General features: G+C 35.2%; 2 protein-coding genes across 2 annotated transcripts in view; both read left to right on the forward strand.

The window, feature by feature from the left end:
• LOC106123901 (cytosolic carboxypeptidase 1) overlaps positions 1–10,151 on the forward strand; it is a 57,698-nt gene extending 47,547 nt beyond the window's left edge. Inside the window, exons 21-23 of the mRNA XM_013320315.1 lie at positions 9,253–9,340; positions 9,622–9,786; positions 10,110–10,151. Of these exons, the coding sequence (XP_013175769.1) occupies positions 9,253–9,340; positions 9,622–9,786; positions 10,110–10,151 (295 nt within the window). The remainder of the gene's footprint in view (positions 1–9,252; positions 9,341–9,621; positions 9,787–10,109) is intronic.
• A 535-nt stretch (positions 10,152–10,686) lies between these two features.
• LOC106124465 (cytosolic carboxypeptidase 1-like) lies at positions 10,687–16,299 on the forward strand. Its single transcript, XM_013321149.1, has 4 exons — positions 10,687–10,857; positions 13,287–13,402; positions 14,147–14,185; positions 15,689–16,299. Exons 1-4 carry the CDS (start codon positions 10,696–10,698, stop codon positions 15,765–15,767), a joined length of 396 nt encoding a protein of 131 aa, XP_013176603.1. The 5' UTR covers positions 10,687–10,695; the 3' UTR covers positions 15,768–16,299.
• Positions 16,300–18,042: the final 1,743 nt, after the last annotated feature.

An 18,042-nucleotide genomic window follows, 5' to 3' on the forward strand; every position in this document is an offset into this window, starting at 1 on the left:
GTTTATTTTTTCTTTAACTCGCAAAGACGTGAAGCGTAACGTCAACCTTTAAATGTAATTGTGTACCGTTACAAAAAGAAGTAGGCTTGTTAAGGCATTGTCCAGGCGAAGAGTACGTGCAGAAACCGTCGGCCTGGGAACGTCGTGCGCGCCGACGTTCGCACCGCTCGCAGCTCCCGGCTCGCAGCGTAGCTAAAGCTCAATTGCACAATTAGCTCTGCCACCATTTGTTGTTCTATCGCTTTCCGGATTCCCTCGGGATTGCTTTACAAATGCTTGCGGTTGACTCATCACAACAAATGAAACGGTCGCCATAATAACCGCGAACGATCCAGTAATATCGAGTCATTGTTGTAACTATCAACGCGAGTATGATTCAGTACTTGGTAGTTCTAGCGGTACTGAATTATAAGATGTTATGTACGTAGAATGTTATTTAACGTTACTGTTCACTTTAATAAAAAGTATTTTACTAAATGTCCTCTCTTAAAGCATCAATCATAGTTCCACTATAAATAACAGCAGTCAAACTTTAAATACTAAAATGAGCCGTAAGCAAAAACATGTTTTGTATCAAAAATGTCGGCAACAAAACATCAAGAACCTGTAGTGAAGGTTATGGTCGTAAGAAATGGTATTTTCTTTCTCAAACGCTAACACGTCCGCGACTCGTGAAGGGCGAACGAACGTTCTCACCTTAAATAATGTTTCAAGGATGGGGCCCATCAACGCCCAGCAATTAAAGTCGCAGTCGGGACCTTCCGGGAAACTGGGCAGGCTCTCCCGCGCCCTCTACCTCGCCACCCGTCAAACCTGCGTACGTCGCAAAACGACCACAAGTCCACGACCCATGTCCTCACAATGAAAGACATGACTTACACGCGGAGCAAATCTCGTGATCGAAAGAAATGAATCTTAATTTAAAAATGGCAACGTAAAAATAGCCACAGTGAGAAAAAAATATACGTAACTGACATCAGTACTCGTATGTTTTCTATGTTTTTACGTTTTATTTGCATTTAACGCGTATATAAATGCATTCTCATCTTAGGATTAAATCTCAATGCTATATTTTAATTTATTTCTTTTGAAAGGGGAAGGGTTTTATAAAAATTAGCGAAGAAGTCATATTCATGATTTATTTCTATAAATAGATTTTTTATACAAGTGAACTATAAATTTAATTAATGTGTTGGTAATAAACATAAGTTAGTATTTTATCTAAATGACACTAATTCGCTCATAACAACATGTCTATGGATTAAATATTTCAAGGATACATTTGACCTTAGTAATCCTATTCAGATGTCTTTAATACTCCGCTCCCGCGGGTCTATTACAGTCGTGCTGTTTGAGAGTATTCATGGACAAAACTAAGAAGCCATAAATAATGCGATGCGAATAGAGTCGGCTAATGAAATATGAAGGCGGGCACCAGTGCGAAGTCCGTAATGCTTGGCGTCTGTACACGCCGCGGGCCAGGGTTCCACTCCGACTGTACACTATTTGTTCAACAAAGAATGGAACTATAAAACATATTTAATTTAATGAACTAGACACGGATAATATTAAATTCGCGATTACTTTGCGATATCTTTGATTTATTTATTTAATTTAAATTTGATAACCTTCAACTCTGTTTATATGCCATCCGATCGAAGTTTTGCCTTTAAATAAATTGTACTTGCGTCTTCTACCAAGTGTTATTTGTTATGGAGAAAATCGTTAAAATAAATAATTTTTGATTTTATGGCATTCAAAAGAAGTAATTTGCAAAAGTAAAAGACAATGATGTAATGCATCAATGGTGTGGTTAATGCATCACACTACAATGTTTTTTGTAATAAAATTATTGTTTTTTTTGTAATATCTGTACGTTAATTACGTATTCTAGGTTTAACTTAAGGGTCAATTCCAATGAAGCATAACTAAGAAGAAAGGCGAGTGAAGTTGTAAAAAATATGTGTGTTTCCTGGATTCACAGAGTACACAATGCTGACTGTCTTTGTTGCAACGCCCACAGTTGTGGTGAACTGTTCAAATACACTTCAAGCTTGTCCGCTCTGCTATACATTATATGCATATTGAACAGTTTATCTTTATGTAGCTTACAATGCTATAACCGATCTTGTGCGGGAGAAGCTATATGTATGAATTTTAAATAAAATAAAAACTGTATATCATAATTATGGTATAGAATAAAAATCGACTCTTTGTCGTGTTTAAGGCTTTCTCGTAATCTGGCGATAAAAACAACGCAGTTATTTGTTTTTTAAATTCCCCAAAAAATATATGCTATTTTGTTATTTCATATTACGATCAACAAGAAAAGGATAAAAAACCTACACTAGATCTTTGAAGTGCGATGAGGCTTGTCTCTTAACTCGGGCAAGCACAAAGGAGGCGGTCCATGCAAATAGACGCGATGCCTCTTGCATCACAGCGGGCGACGGCGTCGGCGGCGGCTGCGGTGTCAACGACACCCAACCGCAAGTCATCGTGCCAGCGGCCAAGCGCGACTTGCTTGCCTAAAATGGTATTAAACGACCCGAAAGCACCACCATATTTAGTTATAATAGCACTTTAAATTGAATATGCTTCGGGCCTAAAAAACACCAGTGAAATGCTCTGATGCCGGTCCGCTTTTGTAATAAAATTGATAATATCAGGAACAATTTCTTGAACAATATTTTTTAATCTTCTTTGTCATTTTACTATTTATTATTGTACTTTTTTTCTAATACTATTCCGATGAGATAGACAGATCGTTCACCGTTTGTAAAAGATGTTGAACGCGTTTTAAGTCTACTTTTCGTCATGTTTATTTTTTCTTAAAAACGATTACACAATTCATGACATGGTTATGAAAGTATTTCAATGTTTTATCACATATAACAAGAACCAACTAAGTATTCGTTATGTCATTGATACCTCATGAAATATATTCACACATCAGCTATATTAAAATTAAATTAAACTCAATATAAGCAAAAACATGAATGTAGTCGTTCCTTAACAGAAAATTAAGTTATTTTCTTAACTAGGTATGATAACAAGGAACGATATCGTTACAAAGCCATAAAAAAAAGGAATCGGATACAATCGAGCGTCGTAAAGAAAATTCTCCTGTATGTTTACGTCGTGCAGAATAATAGAGTTGTTAAATGGAAAAGAACATTCGTTCGCGGGAAGTGGTGGCTCACTCACGAAGGTCGTGCATCACGTGAACGAATCACAATGCCGGCCGATTAAGTGAATCGTAGGGAATCGGCTCGGAAGTGTCTACTTGGTGAGGAATGGGGAGAAGGGGAGAGCTCGTCTATGACACTGTATCAAAGGTTCATCGCGGCCGCGACCGTCACGAGCGCCAACTCGCGGAGTCACGTACAGTCGCGTGGACTACGTTAAAACGATGACATTAAGGGCTTTTCACACGTCTATAGAATATATATCTATTTTTGAATCAAATTTTACAAACGCCTAATTATTTACAGGTCTTTAAAATAAAACTAGAAAAATTTCATATTACATATAACTTAATTGATCACATTTTTCAAATCGATTATTTCATTTTATGTTACATACTAAGACACTTCTCTATTTTGAATACCTAAAATTTGGATCACCTAAGTCATCCCCCGAGTTTTTCTATAGCTGTAGCCATAGGTGTTTCTAATGAACGTAAATTCAACCTATATATATATACCAATAATTTTTGAAAATATTACATTCCCATAAAACAGAAGTATTATATTCAACATTGTGAACACAGCCCAAAGTTCACAAGTTCTCCAAATACAGACGTTTGTGCACGTGACTGTACATCTCCTTGCAATGTTTATAAAATGCGCCGCGGACTTTATGTGCACGGCTTTATCTGACCACTTTATATATGTTCGGTCCTCTGCGGCCCTTGTACTTATCGCTTCGCATCTATTTTAATTAATGGCCTCTTTATAATAATACTAGAATGTTTATAGTTTCACTCCGTCATCATATTGTACCTCGCCGGGACCACGATTGTATTAAACCTCTATTTATTTCATCGCTTCACCCGTAAAACGTAAAGTTTAATATTTTTATCGAAGATGGAGCAAATTTTTCCAAGCTCACTTTCATTGGTTAAACGATTTATGATATCCAAGCGGAGGTCCGATGTTTTACGATAAAAACTCCTACCGAATACATATAACCACATTTTAAAGACATTACATGTTACCTACATCTCATGACTTATTATAAAAATAGCTAAAAATATGTTATATATTTTTAATAGTTTATAAAACGGTAATTCATCGTACCGTACAACTATCAATTTGTTATAATTACGTCCATTGCCATAGGATTTGACACGACAACGCAATTATTAGTTTTACACTGGTAGAATGGCAAGGAATTCTTATTTCTGTTAGGTTTGCGGAAATATACTTGTATAAAAACAAAACATTCAATTATTTTTTTTATTGATAAACAAATTATTTAACATAATTTATATTCTAAACATGATGACATAATTATGTATACATCGTTTCGATAAAAGAATCCATTGAACACACATCAATTATAATACATAATACAATCGTTGCTATTATTCATCATTTCCTACATTCTGGAGTAAATATTTTACGGTTTCGATTTTTACATACTTAAGGTAAATTTCCACTGTGTTTGCATCTGTGAAATTCAAGATTAGATCAACAATATAATGCTTTTCTTAGTTAACATTGCTTTAGCCAATACCTGTAACTTTTGTTACATCAAGGATTTCGAATCCGATCTCACAGAACCTCAAAGAGTTACTTTGCTGAAAATTACAACAACAATTTCGGAAAAAAACTGTTTTAAAATGTCTACACAATTTATAACATAAGTACCAATGAATCAGGATTAAGGTTTTGCATCTTGTATGATTTATTTCACTACTACTTTGTGTCAAGGAGCGCTTCTACAATGTCGTGTAGTGCCGTGTTTAGCGACATTCCGCGGGGATAGACCGCGGAGAGGTTTGTGGTCATTGACCCATGATGCGACTAAACGCTCTGCTTCCGCCAACACCCGGCAAATAAAATCAATTAGCGCAACCATCGCTGTTAGACCGTTACAGTCGCGCTGACAACTTTGACTCTAACAAATTCTTTACTGTACCTCAGTTTTATAACTATGTATAACAAAGTACCATTGGGATTTATCTTTATTAGTATAGTAACAGTGCAATTTATGTAATAAATTAATATCAGTTTAAATGGATACATTCACTGCATTCATTAGTATAAGAGTTATTTCCCTACATATTCATTACGTTTTTTTTTCTACTTCCGCACATTCTGCAGGTCCTATCGTCCATAATATTAACATATTTTGATACAATACATTAATACCTCATATACAAGCTAGAAACTTGTGTTAATTTCAAAGGAAGGCATTTAATAAAGACGAACACGTCACGGTATTGGCAGCGCGTCGTCGGTGGCACCGGATGAGCGCAGACCGGACGATTGTCTCGCGGCCGTCGTAAATAACTAGCACCGTGTCCGGTGGCCCGGGGCACGCTCGAATACTGAATCGTCAGCTAGAGTGGCGGCACTCTACGCTGGCGAATACTCTCGCCTGCCCCTTCTGCACAAGTATACTCCGTAAACGTCGTCTCTGCCCATCGTCTCCGCTTATTAATATATCTTGTGACGAATAAACATGCGGGTTACTCCGACGGATGAATCTAAAATGTCGAAAATCGACGGCGCCCTACGTCCTCTCGGCGCTAGACGCAGGAAGTGGCGGTCGCGCGCAGCATATGGATGAGCGCTGCGTGTGCCCCGCACCGCGCCGGCGACTCATCCGACTCATCTAACCGTCAACGACATCGATCGTACCCTCGATCTCATGCCGTCGGAATCGTGGGCATGCAAATAGCTGCAAGCATATCGAGCCGTTTGATTCCTTTAACGATCTAGGCGCGGGATTAAATTGCCTGCCAGCGATTAATTCCAGGCGAGGCACAAACAATGGACACGTGATATAAATAGCTCGAATAAATGTAATATGGCCTTTTTTCTTGGTCTATTTTATTGAGCGACCGCTGCGTTCGGAGGGTGCATCGAGGGCGGGTGTAGATCGTGCGAGCCGCAGCGTGGCCGAGGCCCGATAGCATCGCGCCGCGCGCTCTATAAATAGATGGCAGACCCTTGAACCAGCCGCGGTCGTCACAGCACACCTCAAAGGGCCCCAACTGCACTTGTACATTTATCTCAATGCTTATTTTGTGTTGTTTGCTTGATTGATTTATCTTTTGCTAACAATTTACAAAGAAAACCTTTTACGCTCCAAATACCTTGAAACAATCATAAAGCCAATGTAAAGTGTAATCTTGACTATATGTAGCAGGTGAAAACGATGGTTGCCTCTTAAGTGGGTCCTTCAACTGCCTTTGATAAGTATAGTTTGTTTAAATTTCTAACAGCGTCAATAGTGCGCAGAGGCCCGGGTACCGCAACAATTGTCCATACATCACGGCGTGGCGAGCGTGGCGTATCTCCTCGCTCGCTCGCTTTCATTCGCGCATGCGCACGACGGCTGCTTATTTTTTCATGGCTGATTAGAGTAAAAGATGCGCAACCGGTCGAGGCGACGTGCGCTAGGGGACGGACGAAGGCCGCGCCGGGCTGCGCAAGTCCGCGGCGCCCGCGCCCTCGCGGTTACATAGCCCACGTCTCCCGCTAATGATGCGCCTTCGTACTCCCCTAATTGGACGTACGCCGACCACTCGTCACCAGGAAAAAACCACCACAAGAGAACACATTGTTTCTTACCGCTTATACTCTCAGTCGTTAAAACAAAACGATTCACTTGCAATTTAAACGTATTTAAGTTTGAGACACGCGCATATCTCCACAATAATTTGTCGATGCAATTTTCATCCTTTTTTCCGTACGATTTTTTTTTCAGGTATGATTTTAAAAACAAATTAATTCTCAGGAAATTATTCATTTGGCAAAGCCGCTGAAACACCGAACGAGCCACGAAATGTAATTTGGTCCTTACTCCTGATGGAATATAATAACCTTCATCTTTAATTACATGCCATAAAGCCATTAAGCTGATGGAAAATAGTAAAGAATATGCGTTGTTAGACTATACGAGCATTTTTATTAATAATCAGCTCTTTAGGTGAAATATAAAACCGACATATTAAACAATCTGTATAATTTTGTAAGTGTATTTGTTGCTATGAATAGTTTTCAACCTTATTGCAAAAGTCATTGCGAGACATATTTTAACGGGACGGTAATTAACGTCCCTCAAGCCTACGACAAGAATTGCTCTCTAATAACACCAGGTCGCAGTCAACCGTCGTAGATTGCTGATGCGCTGCACTCTACGCAAGCTCTGCCTACGAATAGCTGTAACTAATAACGCAACTGTTTTTTACTTACAGTATCTAATACAATACAATGTTGATACGTATTAATTTTAATAAACTTTGACCATAAGTACAATCTAAAGTTTCCGTTACATACGTAAAAGCTTATAAAAACGTGTTAAAATAACAAGAGCTTTGCGAAGCTTTCTCTATACTAAAATAAATCGTATGTATCTAACACCTGCAATCTTAATTAAACTAAGGGGCACACTCGAAAGAGGAAATAAGCAAATTCACGACCGACGATGTTCAATGTTAGACAACGTTTAAAATGCACGTGAACATCGTTCCGTTCTTACAATTCTAAACTAAACTTAAGTACAAAAAATAATACAGGAGGTATAATGCTACTTTAGAAAAAGCTTGGTGATAAAAACATAATATATTAAGTTTATTCCATTGTTAAGTGAGTTTAAATCCACAGGAATACCCAAATTTACGACCGACAATACCACATCCTGTATCCTTCGATGTAACATAACTGTCGATATTATGCAAAAGAAGTTTTTTAATACACCCTACATATAAAATGTATTTGAATTAATACTATTATCCGGCGAACGATTGTCTTAATTCATTCCCGGCTCGGTTTGTTTGTGTTGCATAGTTCTTAAACAATTTTTATTGTTCGTCTCGATCCGGCGCCGGCACATGACTCGACACACACGCTTTGGATTCACACTGCAATTTATTACTTTTCAAGCAATTAAACCTGTTGTATTATAATGTGTTAAAAAGATACATTATGTGTACACATCGTGTATCGACTGTGGCAGCTTAATAAGCGATCGCAGACTTTAAACCTGTAATTTATAATGAAGGATTTAAATTCGAAAAGCTTAGCTAAAGTGATTCGTGATTATTTAGCAACTAAGATGAACGTGAATTTAGCAAAATTAGTTCCTTCATTTTAACAGACTCTCTAAAAAGGTTTGTGAATATGTTTAGGTTTCTAAAATGCGAATGAAATTATACTGGCCGTAAAAGTTACAACAATTAAAAAATAACAGGATATATAAAGACAATTTTGTTTTTAAAATAAATGTTAATTAATTCTAAATGTCATTTGAAAAAAGTGATAACTTATTTTATGATTACATGTTTTATTCCAGTATGAGCGTCATGAATTCATAAAATACAATAATAAAATAATACAGTGTGCAGGAACACTTGAGCCCCATCTTATATCCCAGGTCGCGTCGAACTGCTACGTGGTCAGCAATTCATTTAATTTAATAGCTTGTCACTTTAATTGTCCCCTCGAAGCCCCCTTTGTCAATCGTCCATCCTTTTACGTTGCTGAATCATTGATTGTTTCATGCATTGCTTTCTCTGCAGTCGGGTCACGCGTGAAATTTAACCGCTACATTAGTAACCTTTTATTGCGCTGTAAAAAAGATGATTCGCCATGACGCTTTTATGACACAGTACCGGTAATGTTCAACTTGTTCCTACTTGAATAAGTGAAATTTAAATTAATTTGTAACCTTACTTGCAGCATTATCCGATAGTTTAAGTCACATAGAGACGATGAATAATATGATAAGTGAATCTGTATAATATTACGTTTCTTATCTAAATTAATTAAATATGGCAATTATAAATTTACTCAGTTCACTGATTATTTCCGGATGAAATAATTTAGAGCATTAGGGAGGCAATATCTTAAGAGGGATTGCTGTCTGGCGAGCCATGATCGTGTCACTTCGATAGACACGGGCAGGCGAATCCAGGCTAGTCCCGGCCAGACCCGATCAGTCCCGGCGAGACCCGGTGATAACTCGTCGCCGGGAAGCTTCCTTGACGTCTCGGATAATGTCTGTGCGTTGTTCCAGCCATCGATGCGGCTTAACTAATGAAGATTTAAATCGTCGCTGGTGCAAGCCGAGCCCTGTTTTGCATCCTTCAATCTACCACACCAAGGTATTTATGCACTTATTATGTTAGTATTTAAATGTTTAAATTATTTGTATTGCAGAAACTAGAAACATATTATCACTTCGAATTCTATGAATTTTGTATTGTGTCTATTCTTAATCGAGTAGATATACAATATATGCATTCAATAAGTCTTGTGACATGTTAGAAATCAGTATAATTTTCTCGTTATTGCTTTAAGTTCTTAAAACAGGTTCCTGCTAGGAAATAGTCCACAATGAAGATATAAAATTATAGCACGTTAAAATATACAACTTAATTTTCAGGGCCTTATAGAATATCTGGTGCGTGTTTGGAAGAAGCCGCCGCTGGTATTTTGCGACTACCACGGCCATTCGCGCAAGAAGAATGTTTTCTTCTACGGGTGCGCTGGCGCCGAGAGCTGGTCGAGCACCGACCGTCTTGCACCCGACGAGCCTGTCAAATACCTAGTGAGTTGCCTTACCAAATGCGACGGCGACGGCCATTCACGCGGCCCGGTAACGAACCTCACTCCACAGATGGCGCTATTTGTATGCAGCTCTGCCGCGCGTTATCGTAAATCTACTTGCACATCTCGGAATCGGGAATACCGCACTGTTAGCTCACGTTCAATACCAGACCGGTCGTAATTAGACATGTTTTTGTATAACTTGCATACGTTACTTTATACATCTGTGTACTTTCTTTATGTACAAAATAACGTATAGTTTCTAACGCTGAGAGAGTCAAACACAAACTTTTTGTTAAATATGTTTGATGTAAAATGTCACAGGAAGCTAATTCAACAACAACAGATTTCTTATCAGCTTTTTAAAAACATAGCAGCTAACGGAATACGCCTAGCAATAAGATTAGATATCTACTCCTTACATTTGAAAGAAATTCTTATAACGTAACATAAAATAAAACTGCATTCCACAAAGAAAATGAAGTTGTGCATGATATTATTCGCCAATGTATCGGCGAGGTAGCAATGAACACTTATCGGAATGTCAAGATCGAATCATCGGAAGCGTTGTATTGCATAGGATTAAGATTATTGCTATTTATGGATATTGCATAAGCAAGTAAGTAATATCGCGTATTACTATTCAAGATGTATATTTTCTCCGAAGAGATGCTACGCTCACAACAAATACAAGTCATAGATAGAAATAATGCTAATATTTATAAAATGTTTTCTATTAAATGCTATCATTTTACGTATATTTTACGGCATTATTTAATCAATTGAAAACTGTATATATCTTATTATAGTTACAGATATTGTTCTCTTGAAATATGCTCTACATCTGATAATTTTATAGTTTATTTCATTTGTAAATGTATTTTGTATGGCACAGATGCTGCCTGCACTGATGCACCGAATATCAGGCGCATTCGCACTGGGATCATGTTCCTTCCGAGTGGAGAGGGAGCGGGAGAGCACAGCGCGAGTCACCGTGTGGCGCCATCTCGCGGTCGCACGCTCCTACACCATGGAGGCCTCCTTCTGCGGCTTCGATCAGGGACCCTACAAGGTAAGTTCATCTAATTATCAAATATCTTTGCAAGAAAGTGAAACGCTCTTCCAAATTACGTCTATTTACCGTCGTAATGTGATATAAAGTCAATCAAGATTTATTTAAATGTAATTATCAAAAAATCACAAAAATGCTCTGTTAAACGTGCAAACATATTTTTTGTTAGTAAATTAGATATAATAATAAGAAATTTCTCTTTAAAATGATTGTAAATATGATTGTATATAATGTTACATCTTGTAATTATTTGTTGATTCTTGTATATCCTTTTTTTTCAGTTTTTTTTATATACGCTATATTTTTTATTAACGACACCGATTAGGCAGCGACTTAATCGATTTTGTCCGCCTTGTCGCTATTAAAACGTGAATAATGAGGCTTTAAGATTTTACGGTTTCTTTTAACACAGGTAGTGAGCCGGTCTAGACCTGTTCACTGATTACTCTTGACGGAAGATATATCGCTCGGTAATAAAATCTATCACTCCTGTTGGAATACCATCTTGGATTCCAATTCGTAATAATATAACACTTTCAAAGATTTACCTTTCTACATTAAAGAATTCATAATGTTTCATACAATAAAAGGAAGTAATTCACATACTATGTGACTAACAAATCTCAACATAATATATGTATAATATGAACAGAACAATATAACCGACATTGAAGAAATTCCAAGCATTAGTAAATATAACATAGTATCACAGTATTTTACACATTGAACAAAGTCTTAACATATTTAAATATATTTTTTTACATTCAGTCAACCAAGATCTCAAATAAAAAAGTTTTTTTTAGCTACATTAGGTTATCGATTCCAATTAATTAAACTCTTTAGACTAATCAATAATTACGTATTAACAAACGTAATGTTTCACTTAGTTTTCAGTTTACAAATGATTGCGTGCTTCAAGATTAATGATATCGTAGGTAGCCGTGGGGCGATGTGTCCCCCCGCGCCCTCGCCTCTTAGATCGCGCAGATAACTCTGGCAATAAATCAGGCATCTACATGATGTGTGAAGACGTTTCTATAATATTTCTTTAATACCCCACGTCCACGATGCGATCGCGCTGCACGCAGTTATCCGGTGGCTATACACGACCGCAAATATTTTTCTTTCTACTTTTTTTTTATTGTTAGCTTCATTGATTTAGATGTAGCGCATAATCTACAGTATGTTAACAATTTATTTTAGTATTTTATAAGACAGTTCTTACGATAGAATTATGTTAATTTTTAAATATAATCTGTTCACAATGGAATGTTACTATTATTGAAAATACTTTCAAAATATTGTTGGGTATATAAATTGACGTTATCGTAAAAAAATAATTCCTTCTAATTACAAGAGCACAAGTCGAGAAACAGGTAACGTTTATATTTTTTGCTTTACAACTGTGAGAGCTTGTACGTGATGATGTTCCTTGAAGAATCTTACAACAGAAGCTATTAGCAGACGTATCGGGGGTTTAATGACATTTTCTGCTTATGACAAAAACGCACCCCGACTTAGAAATAGATAGTTTAATTCTATGGCTCTTCAAACAATCTTAGATAAGCATTTAGCTGAGATTTGCTAATGCATATAAACTATCGTGATTAATTAACTTCTTTCAACAACACTATAAATTCGAAAACCACATAACCATTTTTTTATAATTGTTTAATTCTGAAAAGTTAAACGATGGTGTGGGATTGTAAGAAAAATAAAAATAATACGATAAATTCTTTCGATTAAGTGGAAATCCATGACCAGTACATAAGAATCTAGGGTTTATTTAATTTACCCTGCGATATGCATAAGTTAAACTGTCTAAACAGCTAAAATTCCCAGGACAAAATATATGACCTGAGATTACTCGTGAGGCCCACTTAGCGACGGTGCCCTTTGAAGCGAGTTTTTAACAATATTGCGGGCAAAATTCCGCGGTAATGAAGGCTTAACAAGCGTCGCGTGTCCGAGCATACCGAGCTTTTTTTTATTTATAACACGGTCCAAATGAAAGCTTCGAGTATGAGCAAGCACTCGATGTCACTCCGGTACTTTTGTGTTGCGCTCCGAAACCTGTTGAGCTTTTGTTGTAACATCTAAATATAGTTTGTTGAACATTTTCGCTTCGTAACAAAAAAGGTAGTTTTTGTATCACTAACAATGTGTACAAGATCAAATGCAACAAAGCGATGCGAGATTTCATTTCCAAACAGGTTTTACCAGAAAGTTTTTATTTCCCCGTATTTAATTTCCGAAATATTTATACGGATACGGGAAAGCTATGCGTAATATTCTGACTTACAAAAATTGGAATTCAAGAAAGCAAAATAATAATTACCACTGTTGGCAAAACACGGTTTTAACTTTATACTATAACAGTATATAAACGATGAATTTCGATATTCGCTAACATACTACAATATTATTAGGGGTTGCACCTGAACACGCAGCACCTGCAGGGCGTGGGTGGCGAGCTGTGTGAGGCGCTGGGCGGCCTCAGCGACGGCGCTGCCATCGATATACAACTCACCAAAGACCTCAACGGGTGAGTAGCAATCACACTCAAAGCATAAGTCTGGGTTCCTTCTTAATTCTCATTCTTTTTGGAAAAAACAAGAAAATGTCTTAATACCAGTGCTAAAGTAGTGAAATTCAAAACAACAAAGTAGTTCGGAGAAGAACAAAATCCCACGTATTTTTTTCTTGTGATATGTAAATGTTTCTATCCTCTTTTAAAAAGTTGATATTAGTTAGCTTGACGGTTTGACGGATACAAAATTAAATTCAACTTATTAAACGTTTCACTTAGATATATGATATTTTATCTCTAAGCAAAGTTTCAAGAAGGAAACTGTTAAGTCCGTTACTTTGGCCGTGATCGTATCATGTTTCAACGTAGGCCAACCTCGAATACTTCCTTCATATTATGCTACATATAGTCATTTTAATAAATGACACAAAATCTTTAATTAAAAAACGTCCATTAAAAACATTTTCCAAAGTATAAAATAAATTTGAAATAATAACAAATATTATAGGTTACAAATCACTGTATTTAAAATATTTAAATTCTCTAAACTCGACTGAGCATACAATGTTTTCCACGTGAGTCATCCACATAGAACGTCGCTGGGAACATTGTATGGATCTTTAAATAGACTATAAATCAAATAGAGCCTATTCACGAGTCAATTTAAAACTTTACGAACAGAAAAAGAAGAAAGTTAATACTGGTACAACGATTATAGTGTTAATTACGTAATAAATAAAATATTTTTTTATCCTGCAGTAACATGGTTGAAGTAAATTGGAATAATGCAGGCAAAAGGTAATTGCGTGCTGTCTCGTGCATGTGACTATAAAATTGTTGTAAATCTAACCTAAAATTAACTTCGAGAAAACTTTAGCCTAAGTTATAATCTGTCAAATAAAGTTTACATTTTTAACAATTTTGCAAGAAAAAATATTAATGTCACGAATTTATTAGATGGTCTTAAAACATTAGAAACAAATTAAAATTGAATTTGTATTCGTATTTGAATATAAGAGGTAACTTGTAGTAATTGCCGTCAATAACAAAGTCCATTAGAGTTAGAAACACTAACAGTGCGGTAACAACAAAAGTGTTTCCACTTTACAGCTTTGTTTGTAAGTGGTCAATTGTGACACTTCAAGTTGTGGCAAGTTTGAGGCAACTTTGTAACAATCTCGCTTTAGTTTGCGGTGCATGTACTAACATGTTTTCACACATTATGATGCTCGGAGAGTGATTGTTTTACCACGCCGAGCCTTAGATAATAGAATGTGTTAAATAATGTTATAACTAACCTTTTCTTGTTTTAATATTGATTTGTACTTTGTGTTCTTTTTACATTTTATTTCTTTTTTATTTATTGTATACTTACGTTGCGTAAAGTTTACTTACAATTACAAAAAAATATGTCCTGAGTATTGCTTTAATATCAACCGATATAAACTTTTGTTTTTACTTTATACACACACACAAATCATTTTTAACATTTTTATTAATTATGACTATTGTTATTTAGCATAAGAAGTATGTGCAAAAAAGTACGGACTTAGGGTCTGTACATGTATATTAAAAAATATATAATGTTAGCATTATTTATAAATTAATTGATACACAAATGTCTTATAATTGCTATTGATTATCCGATAACGATGCAACATTTGCAAGTATTTAATATTTTGCAAGTTATTGCGGATCTATGAAAGCAATATGCAATCGCAATGCGTAAATAGCGTTAGTGGAGTAAGGGCTTAATCGCCCCCTTTCGATTCATTAGTCCTCTCAAAGGCATCAAGTGCGATTACGTCTTCAATGCGGGCGACGCTAAATCAATACAGCAGATATAAATTATTGGTCCAGCCGTGCTATTTTAATATTAAGCTCGCCGTACACTGTGCTTATTCCTATGATGAATCGTTGCGGGCAATTATGCGGCAAAATGCGAATGTGCTGCCCTTTCTGCGGTATTCTATTAATAAACTCTATGGTATGTAGATACCTCGTCTTTTCATACTGGAGAGATTTTAAAATAGAATAAGTTGCGCAGCGAGATAAAAGTTTATTGCAATAAATAACTGTACTGACGAATAAAATTTGTTTTCTAATGATACACTAATTCAGTAATAATTATCATCATAAAAATATAAGACATATCTTTTATGAACAAATGAACATGCATAATTTACTATGATAGATACTTCGAGGAACAAAAGACTTCAACGAAGCATACTAATTTTGTCACTGCAACTTCAGTTAGAAATTTGGTATGCCATATTTAATATATTTTATTTATGTTTACAGAGAAAGAGCCGTCGACAGCGAAGCGGGATCATGCTCGGACAGTGTGCTCAAGACGGATTCAGATGAAGACTTCGATTAACTAAGTTATAAGATGTATGGTAAATATAATTTTGTAACCGCGGACGTATCTTGAGAAATTTACGCGTTATAAGATGCAAACAACTTGTTAATGTTCTCGAATTAAGCAAACATTGGGCCTATTTTTTAATGAAACCGTTTCGAAGAATGTTTTTATTTTGATCGGTGAAATTGATTTGTTAGTTCATAATTCAGAGAAGTCATTATTCAGATTGCATTGTGCAATAGCAAGTTGTAGAAATTAAGGCTCGTTTACGATCGATCGATACGTCTGCAACATAAGGTATGGTAATTTATTACGTTTTTAAATTTCAATTGCAAATTAGTCGTCGCGTAGTAATTATGACCGATTGAAGTGATCAGTGTATTGTTTTTTTCTTATTTTGTATATGTATTTTTATTTAACATTATCGTTTGAGAAGTTATGTTATATTTTTATAAGTGCGTATTTCATTATGTGGTCAAGTAATTTGATTTTATTTTTGCTGTCTGTAAATTATTTCTGTTTGTGATCTCAGTAACATTAAAGTTATATCGAAATAAAATTTATTTTATTTAGTACGCCTCATGGCTAAGGCAATTGTAACATCTTTCATGTTACAATGATTGCCTCAATTGTAACATGAAAGATGTTACAATTATTGCCTCAATTGTAGCATGAAAGATGTTACAATTATTGCCTCTAATTTAACAGCAAATTAAACGTAAAAGGAAAAATCAAAGAAACTACAAAGATAAAAATCACTGTTTTATTTTAACTCTTTATAAATAATATTCTATCAACGTTAAATCACACAAGGTTTAAAACAATATAACTGCAACTTAAAGAAAAACAAAAATCTGTTTTAATAATTATTACAAACAATATTTTTTCAGGGATAAAAAGCTCAATCATACAATTTTCCTTGCGCTATAATTAAAGTGAATGCATTTATGTTGAATAAAAAAGTAAAAATCGTTCCATTGAAAGCACTCATTGACCTTTCATGAATCGAGGGAGAATCTGATCAAAGTTAATTATACATGAATATTAAACATTAAATCAATAACTAGTATAGAAATGCTCCGGAAAAGTTGAGAATTTTTTGCTACTTGGGGAAAAATTTGATTTTAGAATCAAGCAATGAAACAAAAAGAACAACACATTTTATTGTCGTTTAAAATTATTTTATATATAGACTAATTTATCCATTGTTCTAAATCTACACCCAGAGACTCTATAAAGTACATTTTTGGACTGTAGGTATGAAAACTCTAGCCAGAAATTAGATATTGCATAAATTATATTTTATAGAGATATAGATTTTCAAATTAAACATTTATTTCTTGCTTTATTATAATCTAACTTACGGTCTAAACAAAACAATGTAGTACAGCTTAACTACATTTAGAAAAAAAATAATTTGAGCATGAGAAGTAAATAATTACACAAATGTAAATAATAAAATTGAATAAATAAATGTCTTTCATAAGGAATTATAAATTACATGAAATTAGAAACAAAAATATAAAAGAAATAAGCACTTTTTTATTTAAAAAAAATATTATTTAATTAGTCACCAATTACAATTAATTATATTGAAATATAATAATACTTTGATCTATTTACCTATATTTTTTTTTACAGAAAATACACTCAGAAAGTCAACTTGGCCATAGTACACTATTCAACAGATTTGGTTACTTTAAGGCGATCAGCTTCAACCATTTAAAAAATGTTAAATTTTAAAGGCATTTTTAAGGCAATTTTCATTGTTAAAATTCTCTTCTCCACACTCTCACATAGCTAGTATTTATTTTTACTCCGATAGTGAAGACCGAATGAATGAACCATTAGCGACGATACAACGAGGCAAGATAATAGGCAAATGGGCCAAATTCAAGGCAAACGTATCCACCTGGAAGGAACACAACTCTTTCAAGCCAAATGAATACATCAAATTAAAGCAAATGCAAAAACAATACATTCAAGAACAATTTTTATTATTGCCCGTTAGCCTCGTAAAAGTTACATGTTAAGAAATAGAGTCGTACGGCTCATTCAATCGAAATCTCGCTTTATTTTTTATTTATATAAAAATACAGTTTATTATAAAAATAGACCATATTTCTGACTTTTTGACGTGACGCCTTATAAATCGTTCTGAGCACAAGAGCGAGTACGCGTAACAAACGATAGAGAGGCACGATCTGCTCTAAAGTTCAGCTTGTGACGCATCTATCTCTTTCTAATTCAATGTGGACGAAAATTGCTTTTTGTTCACAAGATATATTTT

The sequence above is a fragment of the Papilio xuthus genome, unplaced genomic scaffold (genome assembly GCF_000836235.2).
Source record: "Papilio xuthus unplaced genomic scaffold, Pxut_1.1 DF825946.1, whole genome shotgun sequence".
NCBI classification, from domain to species: domain Eukaryota; kingdom Metazoa; phylum Arthropoda; class Insecta; order Lepidoptera; family Papilionidae; genus Papilio; species Papilio xuthus.

Excerpts from the sequence above, each read along its gene's own strand:
- LOC106124465 (XM_013321149.1), top strand. The coding sequence starts at position 10,696 with ATGCACCGAATATCAGGCGCATTCGCACTGGGATCATGTTCCTTCCGA. Across the intron at positions 10,858-13,286 it reads TCGATCAGGGACCCTACAAG|GGGTTGCACCTGAACACGCA; the intron begins GTAAGTTCATCT and ends CAATATTATTAG. Across the intron at positions 13,403-14,146 it reads CTCACCAAAGACCTCAACGG|TAACATGGTTGAAGTAAATT; the intron begins GTGAGTAGCAAT and ends TTTATCCTGCAG.